This window comes from Zosterops lateralis, assembly GCF_965231275.1.
Source record: "Zosterops lateralis genome assembly, chromosome: 33".
Taxonomy (NCBI): domain Eukaryota; kingdom Metazoa; phylum Chordata; class Aves; order Passeriformes; family Zosteropidae; genus Zosterops; species Zosterops lateralis.
Genome location: NC_139793.1, coordinates 4,229,077 through 4,243,228, shown reverse-complemented (window position 1 = coordinate 4,243,228; position 14,152 = coordinate 4,229,077). Strand labels below are relative to the sequence as shown.

Sequence of the window (14,152 nt, the reverse complement as noted above, 5' to 3'; positions counted from 1 at the left end):
GGCTCACCAGGATTGACTGGGACGGGCCCCGTCGGGATTGACTGGGACCCAATAGGTGACACAGGGCCAAACTGGCATTGACCGAGACGGGCCCCACTGGGATCCACTGGGATTGACTGGGATTGCCCGGCTCCTCCCCATGTGTCCCCTCCGATCCCCCTTTTCCTCGCCCGCAGCCCCTTTGTGACCCCCCATTCCCCCTCCAGCCCCCCGGAATCCCAAACCGCTGATTCTCCCCCTCCCCAGTTCAATCACCCCCGGCCCCACAGAGTTCCCTTGGCATTGACTCCTCATTTTCCTGTTTTTCCTCATTTTCCCCAGCCCGATGGAGTTCCCAGAGCCCTGACCCTGCTCTAATTCCCGTTTTTCTCTATTTTCCCCCCATTTTTTCCCCATCCCGATGGAGTTCCCAGAGCACTGACTCCCATTTTTCCAGTTTCTCCCCATTTTCCCCTATTTCTCCCCATTTTTCCCCCTGCAGCCCGATAGGGTTCCCAGAGCACTGTTTGCCCATTTTTCCCCATTTCCTCCTTCATCCCAATGGAATTCCCTGAGCACTAACCCCCCATTTTCCCCTGTTTTCCCCCTTAGCCCGATGGAGTTTCCCAGGCACTGATGGTCCATTTTTCCCATTTTTTCCCCCTTAAGCCCGATGGAGTTCCCTGAGCACTAACCCCCATATTTCCCTATTTTCTCCCTGTTTCCCCCCTTAGCCCAATGGAGTTCCCTGAGCACTGACCCCCCATATTTCCCCTGTTTTCCCCGCAGCCCGATGGAGTTCCCCGAGCACAGCCGGCAGCTGCTGCGGGGGCTGCGGGAGCAGCGCTCCCGGGGGATCCTCTGCGACTGCACGGTGCTGGTGGGCACCTCTCCCTTCCCCGCCCACCGAGCCGTGCTGGCCGCCTGCAGCTCCTTCTTCCACCTCTGCTACGCCGAGCCGGGCGGCGCTGGAGGCGCCCGGGGGGCCGTGGTGGCCCTCAACACCGACATCGTCACGGCGCCGGCCTTCGCGCTGCTGCTGGAGTTCATGTACGAGGGGCGGCTGGCGCTGGCGGCGCCGCTGGAGGACGTGCTGGCCGCCGCCAGTTACCTGCACATGAACGACGTGGTCAAGCTGTGCAAGAAGAAGCTGCAGGCGCGGGGCCCGGCCGAGGCCGACAGCACCAAGCGAGAGGAGGAGGACGAGGAGGAGGAGGACGCTGCCAGCCCCCCGCAGCCGCCGCCGCAGCCGCCGCAGCCCCCGCAGGCTCCGCTGGGGGACGCGGGGACGCCGCCGGAGCCGCTGGTGGACGCGGCCGACACCACCCAGCCCGGGGTGGGCGGCGAGAGGGCCCCCAACAGCCCCAGCAGCTCCAGCGAGGCCGCGCCGGGACCCGGGGCCGCCCCTCCGCCCTCCCTGGAGGGGCCCTGGGGGGCCGCGCCCCCCGCCCCGCTCGCTGTTATCAAGGCTGAGGCCATCGTTATCTCGGACGAGGAACCCGACGGTGCCCGCCGTCCCCCCGCGCCCCCTCCTCCTCCTCCTCCCCCGCCGCCGCCTCCGCCGCCCCGAGCGGGGGGATTTGGGGAGGGGGCGGCGCTGAGCCCGGCGCTGGGGGGGCTGCGGGAGCCGCTGTTCCTGGCGCCGCTGGAGCCCCGCGGGGGGTTCGGGCTGTTCGCCGAGGAGGCCCCGACGTGTCCCACCTGCGGGAAGACGTTCTCGTGCTCGTACACGCTGCGGCGCCACGCCACGGTGCACACCCGCGAGCGGCCCTACGAGTGCCGCCACTGCCTGCGCTCCTACACGCAGTCCGGGGACCTCTACCGGCACGTCCGCAAGGCCCACAGCCACGGCGGGCCCGCCCGGGGGCCCCGAGACCCCGCCCGGGACGGCGACAACCCGCCCTGACCGCCCGCAACCCGCCCCGGGGGCACCGGCACGGACCGAGCCCAGCGGGCGGCAACGGGGACACCGGGACTGGGACACCTGCGCTGTCCGGAGCCACCGGGACGGGGACACCCGCCCTGGCCGGCGACACCGGGGTTGTGACAGCGGCCGTGACCGGGACCCGCCCCGGGGGGAACCGGAGGGGCCTGGGGGCGTGGTCTCATTGTGGGGGCGTGGTCTCGCGCGGGTGTACGGGGGTCACGAGCCAATAAAGCGACGCTGGACACGGGCGGTGGGCGGAGCTTGAAGGGGGCGTGGCCTCGTGTGACAGCGCCCCCTCGTTTGCCGGGTCGGTTCGATATGTGGGTGGGGGTAGCGCCCCCTGGCGGATGGGAGGACCTCGGGGTAGCGCCAGGCCTGACTCGGCTTCGTTCCAGTTCACCCCAGTTCAATCCCAGTCGCGTCCACTCCCCTTTCAGTCTATCACGATCAGCCCCAGACCCCTTCCGTTCCCTCCCAGTTCTAAATCCATCCCAGTCCCTCCCAGTTCCCCCAAATCCATCCCTGTCCCCTCCCAGTCCATCCCGGTTCCCCTAAATCCATCCCAATCTCTTCCAGTTCCGCTAAATTCATCCCAGTCCCTCCCAGTTCCCCTAAATCCATCTCTGTCCCCTCCCAGTTCATCCCAGTCCCTCCCAGTTGTCCTAAATTCATCCCAGTCCCTTCCAGTTCTCCCAAATCCATCCCAATCCATCCCAGTCCTCTCCCAGTTCATCCCAGTTCCCCTAAATCCATCCCAGTCCCTCCCACTCCCATCCCAGTCCCCCCCAATCCATCCCAGCACGCCCCACAAAGCCTTAAACCACTTTAATCACAAAAATAGACTCTGTGCGGCGGCTCCTATAAAAAGGGGGGGGAGGAGGGAGGGTGTGGGGAGGGGCGGGCGCCCCCCGCCCGTGTCAGGAGCAGGCGGGGGGGTCCCGGCAGGGGGGTCGCGCCCCGAAGAAGGCGGGCTCGGTCAGGGGGTGCAGCAGCAGCAGGAAGCCCAGCACGCCCAGCAGGTAGGCGGGGAGCAGCGCCCGGCGCCGCGGGTGCCCCAGGGCCGCGCCCAGCGCCGGGAAACCCATGGAGTTACAGAAGGAGTGACACAGCACCGGCCCCGCCAGGTGACCTGGGGACAGGGGACAGGGGCGTTGGTACCCCAAAAACACAGCTGGGATCCCCCAATCTCTGCCAGGATCATCAAACCTCCCTCTGACATCCCAATGTCCCCCATGGAGTTACAGGAGTGACACAGCCCCAGCCCCGCCAGGTGACCCGGGGACAAGGGACAGGGGCATTGGCACCCCAAAAATACACCCAGGACACCCCAAACTTCTTTTAGGGACATCAAACCCCCCGTGACATCCTAATGTCCCCTGGGAACCCCATGGAGTTACAGGAGTGACACAACCTTGGCCCAGCCAGGTGACCTGGGGACAGGGACAGGGACATTGGCACCCCAAAAACACACCTGGGACCCCCCAAACTTCTACCAGGATCATCAAACTCCCCCCAACATCTCCCCAAATCCTCCCCAGGAACCCCAGGGAGTTACAGAAATGACAGAACTGGCCCTGCCAGGTGACCTGGGGACAGGGAAAGGGGGATTGGGGACCCAAAAATCCACCCTGAGCACACCCTGGGGGTCTGGGAACCCCCCCGGGCCCCCAAACCCACCGGTCCTGAGGAACAGGAAGGCCGTGTAGGCCCCAAACACGGCCGTGTAGGAGAACTGGAATGCTGCAGGGGAAAAAGGGGGGTCAGGGGCACCCCAAAACCCCCTGGGACCCCCAAATCCATCCCCCACCCCTGCCAGAGACTCAGAGGAACCACAAGGGTCATGCTGGCCTCCAAAATCCCACCCTGGGCACCCCAAATTCCCACCCTGGACAGCTCTGGGCATCCCAAAACCCCCCTGGACCCCCCAAACCACCATGAAAACCCCACAGACCCCCTAAATCCTCACCCTGGATACCCCAAATTCTTTCAGGACACTCTAAATTCCCTTTGGTCATCTCTGGACACCCCAAATCTTCACTCTGGACATTCCTGGACATCCCAAACTCCTTCTGGACATCCCCAAGAACCTCAAATCCCTCCCTAGGACACCCCAAATCTTCACCCTGGACATCCCAAACTCCCTCAGGACCCCCCAAATTTCCCCCAGACCCCCCTAAACCCCCTCCTCACCTGCTGCCATGAAGATGCTGCCGACGGAGCCGTGGCGGAAGCGGAGCTGCTCAATCACGTGGTGGAAATGGGCTGGGGGCAGCAGATTTGGGGTTTTTTTGGGGGGGTTTGGGGTTTTTGGGAGTTCAGGGAGTACTCAGGGCTGCAGGAGAAGGGAGTTTTGGGAGGGTTTTTGGGGATATTTTGGGGGTTCTACTCACCAACCCCAAACAAGAGAGGACAGGGGGGAGGGAAGGTATTTTAGGACATTTTTGGGCGGGTATTTTATGGCATTTTTGGGGTGTTTTTAGGGTTCCACTCACCGACCCCAAAGGAGAGAGGACAGGGGAGAGGGAGGGTATTTTATGGCATTTTTGGGGTGTTTTTAGGGTTCCACTCACCGACCCCAAAGAAGAGGGGACAGGCCAGCACAGCAGGGCCAGGCCCCGTGCAGGGCACCAACATGGGCAACATGCAGGCCCTGAACACCAACTCCTCTGTCAGCGGGGCCACCACCTGGTTCCGCAGCCAGCGCACGTCCCCGAGGCACAGCGCCCACACCCGCGGGTCTGGGGGACCCCAAAACACAGAGATGAGCCCCAAAAAACCCCAGAGATGAGGCTCAAAACCCCACAGAGTTGAGGCTCAAAACCCCAAACCCACACGGAGCCCCCAAACCCAACAAACACTCCAAAAAAACCTGCAAAAAAACCCCAAAATCCCAGAAAACTGAGTCCCAAAACCCCACAGAGCTGAGCCCCAAAATCCCACAGAACTGACTCCCCAATCTCCAAATTCCCACGGGCTCCCCAAACCCAACAAGACCCCCCAAACTCCCCCTTTTCACCCACTCAGGTCCCTCCAAACCCCCCCCAGTTCCACTCCCCATTTTGAGGACCCCTTGCCCCCCCAAACCCCAATTCCTGAGCCCCCCAAATTCGTGCCCCCTCCCCAAATTGTGCCCCCCTTACCCAGGGCCACCCTGATGCCGTCGAGCCACCGCCAGGGACAGTCCATGGACAGCTGGATCAGAGGCCCCAGGAACAGGATCTGGGGGGTCAGGGGGGATTTGGGGGGTCAGGGGGGTCGCACTCCCCTTTTCCATCCCCTGCGGGGGTCAGTGGGGAGATCTGGGGGGGGAGTTTGGGGGTGGTTCCCCATTTTCCATCCCATACCCACCATGGGGAGTGGGATCAGGGTTTGAGATTTGGGGGAGATTTGAGGGGGGTCTAGAGGAGTTTGGGGGTCTCAGAAGGGTTTGAGGGGACTTAGGGAGAGTTTTGAGGGGTCCTGAGTGGGTTTTGAGGAGTCCTGGGTGGGTTTTGGGGGTCCCAGGGAGGATTTTAGGGGGAATCCCAACCCCTCCCACACCCACCACATATAAAGAACCCAGGGAGAACATCATGGGGAGGGGGGGAGCTCAATAAATTGGGGAGGGGGGAGGTCCTGGGGGGTCAGGAGGATTTTGGGGATCCCCGAGGGTGTCCCAGGGATGTTTTTGGGGGGTCCCAGCCCCCCCAGACCCACCATGGTGAGCAGCAGAGGCAGCAGCGTGGCCGGGACCAGCCCCTCGAGGCGCAGCCCCAGCAGCGCGGGCAGGGGGGTGTCAGCCTGGGGGGGAAATTGGGGGGTCAGGAGGGTCTGGGGGGGCTCTGGGACCCTCCCCCCGATTTTAGGGATTTTAGCAAACCCCCCCGAGCTCACCTTGACCCCCGTGAGCTCCTTCCAGAGCCACACCAGGGCCGGGGACAGCCCCGACACCACCAGGACGCTCGTGAAGCGGCGCTTGATCACCGAGGGGTGGTCCCTGGGGAGGGGGGCCCGGGGAGGGGGTTTGCACCCCAAAATCCCCCTCCCCGATATCCCCCCGGCACCCCCAGGCACTGAGGAGACCCCCCCCCCAGCCCTAAAATCCCCCCCAAATCACACAAGGGGTCGTTCCAACTGTATGGACACCCAGGGACCCTCCCCAGGGACCCCAAATCCCTCCCAGGGACCCCAAATCCCCCCCAGGGACTCAAAATCTCCTCCAGGGACCCCAAATCCCTTCCAGAGACCCCCCCCAGGGACCCCAGTTCCCTCCTCAGCAACCCCAAATTCCTCCCAGGGACCCCAAATACCCCCAGGGATCCCCCCAGGGACCCCAATTCCCTCCCAGGGACCCCCCAGGGACCCCAAATTCTCCCCAGGAACCCCACCAATCTCCTGTACACGCCCCCAGCCCCCCCATAATCCACAGACCCCCCCAAAATTCCTCCCCAGGTGCCTCAGGGATGCCCAAACCCCTCCCCGATCCTCTGTGCATGCCCCCAGACCCCCCAAATCCCCCTGGGACCCCCCTCAGCTGCCCCCAGACCCCCCAAATCCCCCTGGGACCCCCCTCAGCTGCCCCCAGACCCCCCAAATCTCCTTCAGACACCCCAATTCCCCCATAGGTGCCCCATAGACCCCTCAGATCCCTCCCTGATCCCCCGGGCTCGCCTTCAGGCCTCCCCAAATTCCCCCAAACCGCCCTGGGACCCCCCAAAATCCCCCCCAGACCCCCCGGAAGGCAGCGGGCCTTACCTGGGCAGGGGCTGCCCCACACCTACAGGCTCCGAACCCCTCCCAAACCCCCCTAAGTCCCCGCAAAAACCCCCAAAATCCCCCCCAGACCCCCCGGAAGGCAGCGAGCCGTACCTGGGCAGGGGCTGACCCACACGAATCCCCCCAAACCCCCCTGAGACCCCTCCAAACACCCCCCAAATCCCCCCCAGACCCCCCGAAACGCAGCGGGCCGTACCTGGGCAGGGGCTGCCCCACATGAAACCCCCCAAAGCCTCCTTTGACCCCCCCAAAATCCCCCCCAAAGCCTCAGAAGGCACCGGGCCGTACCTGGGCAGGGGGCTGCCCCACACGTACAGACTCCCCACGTAGGAACAGGCCAGGCTGAGGCAGCCGAGCACGGCGGCCCAGCAGGGCCCGGCCCGGGCGGCTCCGGGGGCTCCGGGGGCCGCTCCCGACCCCGGCCCGGCCCAGGGGGAACCGGGGGGCTGCGGGGCCGCCATGGCGGGGGCGGGGCCTGGGCGGGGGGCGGGGAAAGGGGCGGGGCCTGGGAAGGGGAAAAGGGCGGGGATGGAGCGGGTTATGGAGTGGGCGTGGCTAAGGAGATATGGTGGGCGGGGTTATGTAAATAAGGAGTGGTGTCAGTGGGTGGGCGGGGCGATGGGGTTGGGTGGGAAACTGGGAGGGACTGGGATGGACTGGGAAACTGGGGGGGACTGGGGGAGACTGGGAAACTGGGGGGGACTGGGAGAGACTGGGAAACTGGGGGGGACTGGGGGAATTGCGGGAACCAGGAATGACTGGGAAAACTAGGATTTACCATGGGAAACTGGGAGAGACTGGGATGGACTGGGGGGGATTGTGGGAACCAGGAATGACTGGGACAACTGGGATTGGCCGTGGGAAACTGGGAGCAACTGGGGGAACTGAGAATGACGGGGAAAATGAACATGAACTGGGACAACTGGGACTGACTGGGGGAACTGGGAGCAACTGGGTGAACTGGTACTGATTGGGGGAACTGGGACTGATGGGGAGAATCAACATGAACTGGGAGAACTGGAGAAACTGGGACTGACGGGGGGAACCAGGACTGTGAGGAGTAACTGAGAGCGGCTGGAGGAAATTAAACTCGTGAAAGGAACTGGGACCAGCGGGTGGAACTGGGATGAGCCAGGAGTGGGTGAACTGGGAGGGCACTGGGATGGGATGGGGCTCTGTCCTCAAGGCAGCCACTCGTCGGGGTCCTGCAGTTGGGGGGTCCTGGGGGTTACTGGGGGGGTCCTGGGAGTCCCCAAAGGAGGGAGGGACCCCCAAACCCCACCTGGCCCTGGCTGCTCCAGAGCCTTTCCTCCTCCTCCTCCTCCTGCTGCTGCTCTTCCCTCCGCCCCCGGCGCTGCTTTTGGGGGGTCCCTGGAGGGGCACAAAGAGGGGGCTCAATGCCCTGGGGGGGGTTTTGGGGACCCCCCACCCCCAGTTTCCCCCTCACCCCCGCGGGGCAGCCCCGGCCGGCGCGACACCTCGGCCCATCTGCGGCGTGCGGCCGCCGCCAGCGCCGGCGTGTCCTGCACCTGGAGAGGGGACACGGTGACACCGGGGACACCCCCAAACCCCCCAGGGGACCCCCCCTGAACCCCCAAACCTGCAGGGCGCCCAGGCAGGCGCTGCGGAATCGGGCGCTGGAGCTGGCGGCCACCACGGCTGTCACTGCGGCCACTGCCAGGGCCTGGGCTTGGGCCACCACCTGCTGGGCCTGGAGGGATTTGAGGGGTCAAGGGGGATTTTGGGGGGTCAGGGGGACCCCAAAACCCCCGCACCCACCTGGTGCTGGCGGTGCAGCCCCCCCAGGAGGGGCTGCAGGAGGGTCCGGAGCCCCCGGGCCAGCGCGGGGCGGCCCAGGCGGAGCACAGGGTCCAGCTGGGGCAGCAGCAGCCGCCGCATCCCTGGGGGGGAATCTCGGATTTTGGGGGGCTCCAAGAACCGTGGAGACCCTCCCAGGAGTGAGAGGACAGCCCTGAACTACGGAGAGAACCTCAAAGCAAAGGGACACCCCCAAATCTTGGGGTCAGCCCTAAACTTTGGGGTCAGCCCAGGTCGGGTGGCTGAGCTGGAATGTGGAGTTTGGAAGGGGGAGCACCCCAAAATCGTGGGGATACCCCTAAAATCTGGGGGACACCCCTGAAACAAGCCCAGGGGGACACCCCCCAGAGCTTGGGGACACCCCCAAAATCGGGGTTCCCCCCCTTACCTGTGTCGTACCCCCCAAAGGGGTCCCGGTGCCGCAGGAAGAGGAAAACCAGGAGGGTTTTGGGGTCCCCCTTGGGGGGGGTTTGAGGGTCCCTGTCCCCCTCAGGGGGGTCCCAGCGCACCCCAAAGGTGACATCGGGGGGCATCGGCTCTGTGGGGACAATGGCGGGGGGCTGAGTGTGGAGGGGAACCCTGAAATCCCCCCCCAAAAAACCCCTGGAACTCCACGGACCTTCCTCATCTTCACAGGAGCCTCGGGGGTCCGGGGGGTTTTTGGGGTTCAGGGGTGTTGCAGCCAGGCCGAAGCCCCCCCAGTCCCCCAGCAGAGAGGGGTCCCCCAGGGCTGGGGGGGCCGGGGGGGGCACGGGGACCCCCGCGGGGTCAAACAGGTAAAGGTGGGAAGGTCAAGGAGAACAATGAGGGGGATGAGGCCCCCCAAAATCCCCCAGAACCCCAAATCCCACCTGGGCATCCCGAGATCCCCCAGGGAACATCAATTCCACCCCCCCCACAGTGCCCTGAGACCCCCCTGGACAACCCAAAACTCCCCCCAGGCACTCTGGGACCTCTCCTGAGCACCCCAAATCCCCCTGGACACCCCAAATTTTACCCTGGGAACCCCAAAACTGCTCAGGTGCCCCAAATCCCACCCTAAACACATCGAATCCCCCCAAAACACCCCAAATCCCCCCCAAACACCCTAAATCCCACCCCAAATCCCCTCTAAACTTCCAAATCCCACCCCAAACACCCCAAATCTCACCCTAAACACATCAAATATCCCCCGAAACCACCCAATCCCCCCAGAACATCCCAAATACCCCAAATTCCACCTCAAATCCCCCCTAAATCCCACCCCAAACACCCCAAATCCCCTCCCAAACAACCCCAAATCCCACCCCAGGACTCCAAATCCTCCATAAACACCCCAAAATCCATCCCAAACCACCCCAAATCCCATCCCAATCCCCCCCCCCCCAGGTGCCCCCAGCCCCGGATATTTGCACTCGGCTGAGGGGGGGTCCCATCCCCATCCCGGGGGGGCTGAGGGCGCTGACCGGGAGCAGCTCCAGGTCCCCCCCGAAGCCCGCGGCCGCCAGCGGGGGCGGCACCGGCAGCGGCACCGGCGGCCCCGGGCACGGCCGGAGGCGGCTGCGGGGCGGCCTGGGGGGAACCGACCAGTAACACACCAGTCCGGACCAGTCTGGACCAGTACACACCGGTCCAGACCAGTTCGGACCAGCCCAGCTCAATCCGTCCCAGATGTACCCCCTGTCTCATCCCAGTTCATCCCAGTTTGTCCCTGTACCGCCCCCCTGCCCCATCCCAGTTTAGCCCTCTCTGTTCTGGCCTGTCCCAGTTCATCCCAGTCCCATCCCAGTCCATCCTAATCCCTCCCAGTCCCATCCCAGTCCCATCCCAGTCCAGTTTTAGTCCCCTCAATCCATCCCAATCCATCCCAGTCCCGTCCCAGTCCCTCCCAGTCCCATCCCAGTCCAGTTTTAGTCCCCTCAATCCATCCCAGTGCATTCCAGTCCATCCCAATCCCATCCCAGTCCAGTTTTAGTCCCCTCAATCCATCCCAGTGCATTCCAGTCCATCCCAATCCCATCCCAGTCCAGTTTTAGTCCCCTCAATCCATCCCAATCCATCCCAGTCCCGTCCCAGTCCCTCCCAGTCCCATCCCAGTCCTGCTTTAGTCCCCTCAATCCATCCCAGTGCATTCCAGTCCATCCCAATCCCATCCCAGTCCAGTTTTAGTCCATCCCAGTCCCATCCCAGTCCCTCCCAATGCATCCCAGTCCATCCCAATCCATTCCCATCCTGTACCAGTCCATCCTAATCCCTCCCAGTCCCTCCCAATCCGCCCCAGTCCCATCCCAGTCCGTACCCAGTGAAGTGCTGGCTCTGCACCCTCAGCCTCACTCCTGCCTGTGCCCAGGGGGTCTCTGGGCTGGGGGACATGGAGTGGGGGGACACACCTCAATAATTAGGGGGTCCCCAGGACTGGGGTGACCCCAAGGTGGGGGTGTCCCAAATTTTGGGGCTCTCACCTGAGGGTTCGGGATGTGACATTTCCATCCACGGTGACACAGAAATGAAATTCCACCTGAGGGGAGCCCAAGGGGGGTTAATGGGGAACCCCCTCCCCTTTTTGGGGACCCCCAAAGCCCCCCTGATACCTCGGGGTGCACGAGGCTGGTCCGGTGCAGGAGCCACCACAGGGATCTCCGGGCAGGGCTCAGCGCAGGGGGGTGACAGATCTGGGGAGGGGGACACCCCAAAATCCCCCACAACCCCCATGGAGGGCAAATCTGGGGGTGCTGGGGGCACCCCAATACCCCCCAAGGAACTGAGCCCAGTTTGGGGGGTCCCTTCCCATCCCCCTGTGTGTTTTGGGGGGTCCCAGCCCCCCCCAGTGACCCCATTTCCCCTCCCCCCACCAGTGACCCCATTATTTCCCCCCCCCCCATCCCCCCCAAATCCAGGTCACCCCGACTATTTTTATCCTCCTGCCCCAATTCCCGCTCCCGGGGGCCCCCCCGACCCCAATTCCCACCCCCAAGGTGACTTTGGGGGGCTGGGAAAGAGAACAGAGAGAGGGGGGACCCCAAAATTCCCCCCCAAAACTCACCTGGAAGCTCCTTTGCACCTGAGCCTGGGCCAGGATCTTCCCACAGCAGGGGGGGAGATTTGGGGGGGCTCCCCCCGGCAGCTCCTGCACCCCCCGGGAGGCTGGGAGGGATTTTGGGGGAAATTTAGGGGGCTTGGGGGGGGTTTAGAGGGTTTGGAGAGGATTTTGGGGGGATTTAAGGGACCCCCAGTGGGGCTGAGGAGGAGATTGAGGGGATTTAGGGGGGCCCTATAGAGGTTTGGGGGGGCTTTGAAAGGAGTTGGGGGGTTTGGGGTGTCCTTGGGGGGGTCAAGGGGTCCCAGAGAGGTTTTGGGGGTCTCTGGGGGGGTCAGGATGTCCCAGAGACGTTTTGGGGGGGTTTTGGGGGGATTTTGGGGGGTCTCTTACCCAACCCCAGCACTTTGGGGTCGAGGTCATGGCTGAGGGGTCCTGAGGCGGCCACTGGGAAAAGGGGAGGGGGGTCAAGGGGGTCTGAGGGGAGCTTGGATCCCCCCAAAACCTCCCAGGACCCCCCACCCACCTGTGAGGATAAAGGGGGTCCCCCCTGTGTCCCCCTTTGCCGTCAGGGCCACCAGCAGAGCTCCGCGTCGGGGCTCCCCATTTTTGGGGGTCCCCAGGGCCACCAGGAGCTGCTCCAGGACCTGGAGAAGTGGAGAGACCCCAAATTCCCCTCAAAAACTTCTCTCATAACCCTTGATCTCTCATAGAGACCCCTCAGAGATCTTCCCAATCCCCCCTAGTGACCCCTGACCTCTCAGAGACCACCCCAACCCACCTTAGTGACCACTGACCCCTCAGAGACCCCCCTTAACCCACTTTAGTGACCACTGACCCCTCACAGTGACCCCTCCCAATATCCACCAAGCCCCACAACCCTCCTTAGTGACCCCTCAAAACCCCCCTAACTCCCCGCAGGGACCCCCTAAAACTCCCACAACCCTCTCTAGTGATCCCTAACCTCAAAAAAACCCACAAAACCCCACAAAAACCCCTCAAAACCCTCCTCTCCCCCTCACCCCCCTCACGGCCTCATCCGCCATTTTTGCCCCCCCCCCCCGCCACAGCGCCCCCTAGCGGGCGGGAAAACGCGAGTGGCGGGAAAACTCTTTGCGAAGGGGGGCGTGGCCTCCGCCTCGTCGCCATGGCAACAAGCAGATTAGGGGCGTGGTCTGAGGCGTTGCCGCGGTGAGGGCGGAGGGGGCGTGTCCCCGCCAGGCCCCGCCCCCCGGGGTGTGATGAGGTGCCGCGATCTCAGCGCGCGCCGCGGCCGCAGCGCAGGTAAGGGGGGGGGGGGGGGGGGTCACACCTGAGGGGGGAAAAGGCTCAAATCGGGACAAAACCCCCAAAAAACACCCCAAAGCCACTCTCAGGGTCCTGCAACCCCCCCCCAGCCCCGCAGATTCCCCCCCCTGTGTCTCCCCCCCCCGTCCCGGGCACTGCGGCAGCGGCTCCGCATCCCCGGGCAAGGCCCCCCCTCACCCCAGAGGGAATTTGGGGACCCCCTCACCCCCAAATTCACCTGTTTATATCCCCAAACCCACCCCCCCAAACCCCCCCGGCTCTGCGGGCGCTGATCCCCGTTAAGAGCATTAACGGGGGGGGGAGCGGGGGGCTCTGGGGGGGCTCTGGGGGGGCTCTGGGGAACCAGGGAGGGACTTGGAAGAGTTTTGAGGGTCCCGGAGAGGAATTTGGGGCGCTCAGGGTTTGTTTGAGAGGATTTGGGGGCGCTCAGGGTGACACGGGGAGGGTTTTTTTTGGTGGGGGGAGTTTTGGGGGTCCCGGAGAGGATTTGGGGGGGCTCAAGGGGGTCTTTGGACAGGTTTGGGGGGGCTCGGTGGAGTTTGGGGGTCCCTGGGAATGTCCAGGGGGTCCTTGGGGAGGATTTGGGGGGGCTCAGGGTGACCCTGAGAATTATTTTTTTTTTGGGGGGGGGGAGGCGTCTAAAGAGGAGGAGGGGGAACTTTGAGGAATTTTTGGGGGGTCCTGCAGAGGAATTGGGGGGTCCTGGACAGATTTGGGGGGTCCTGGAGAGATTTGAAGGGTCCTGTGGGGGCTCAGAATTCCCTGAAGAGGCTTTGGGGGGTCCCCAAGAAGGATTTGGGGGGTCTCGGTTTAATATGGGGGGGGGTCTCTACTAAAGGTGAATTTTAGTGAAGGATTTTTTTGGGCGGGATCTCAATTAATTCGAGAAAATTCCTGTTAATTGAGGTGACTTCATTAATTTGGGGAATGTTTTATTAATTTGGGGTGGGGTCGCTTTTAATTGGGGAAGCTCTTTATTAATTTGGGGAAGGGTCTCCCTTAATTAGAAGGTTTCTTCATTAGTTTGGGGTGATTTCCCTTTAATTTGGGAGCGGTTTCTTCATTAATTTAGAGAAATGGTCTCAAATTCGGGAGTATTTTTATTAATTTGGGGAGGGGTCTGCCTTAATTGGGACGTTCTTTATTAATTTGGGGAGGGGTCTGCCTTAATTGGGACGTTCTTTATCAATTTGGGGTGGTTTTGCTTAATTTGGAGGAGTTTTCCTTAATTTTGAGACGAGTTTCTTCATTAATTTAGTGAAAAATAATTTCAATTCGGGGAAGTTTTAAATTTTTAAATTTTATATTTTAACTTCTATTAATTTGGGGAGGGGTCTCCCATAATTGGG

General features: G+C 62.9%; 2 protein-coding genes across 2 annotated transcripts; one reads left to right on the top strand and one right to left on the bottom strand.

The window, feature by feature from the left end:
* Window positions 1-746: 746 nt before the first annotated feature.
* ZBTB3 (zinc finger and BTB domain containing 3) lies at window positions 747-1,885 on the top strand (the record flags this gene model as incomplete). The annotated part of the gene is made up of 2 exons (XM_083881332.1): window positions 747-1,484; window positions 1,569-1,885. Exons 1-2 carry the CDS (start codon window positions 773-775, stop codon window positions 1,883-1,885), a joined length of 1,029 nt encoding a protein of 342 aa, XP_083737458.1. The 5' UTR covers window positions 747-772.
* Window positions 1,886-2,788: 903 nt separating this feature from the next.
* On the bottom strand, window positions 2,789-7,122 carry RCE1 (Ras converting CAAX endopeptidase 1; the record flags this gene model as incomplete). Its single annotated transcript, XM_083881331.1, has 8 exons — window positions 2,789-3,035; window positions 3,584-3,646; window positions 4,097-4,168; window positions 4,477-4,644; window positions 5,047-5,125; window positions 5,603-5,686; window positions 5,780-5,882; window positions 6,950-7,122. The coding sequence occupies 8 exons, from the start codon at window positions 7,120-7,122 to the stop codon at window positions 2,824-2,826; spliced, it is 954 nt and encodes a 317-aa protein (XP_083737457.1). The 3' UTR covers window positions 2,789-2,823.
* Between the last annotated feature and the right edge of the window lie 7,030 nt (window positions 7,123-14,152).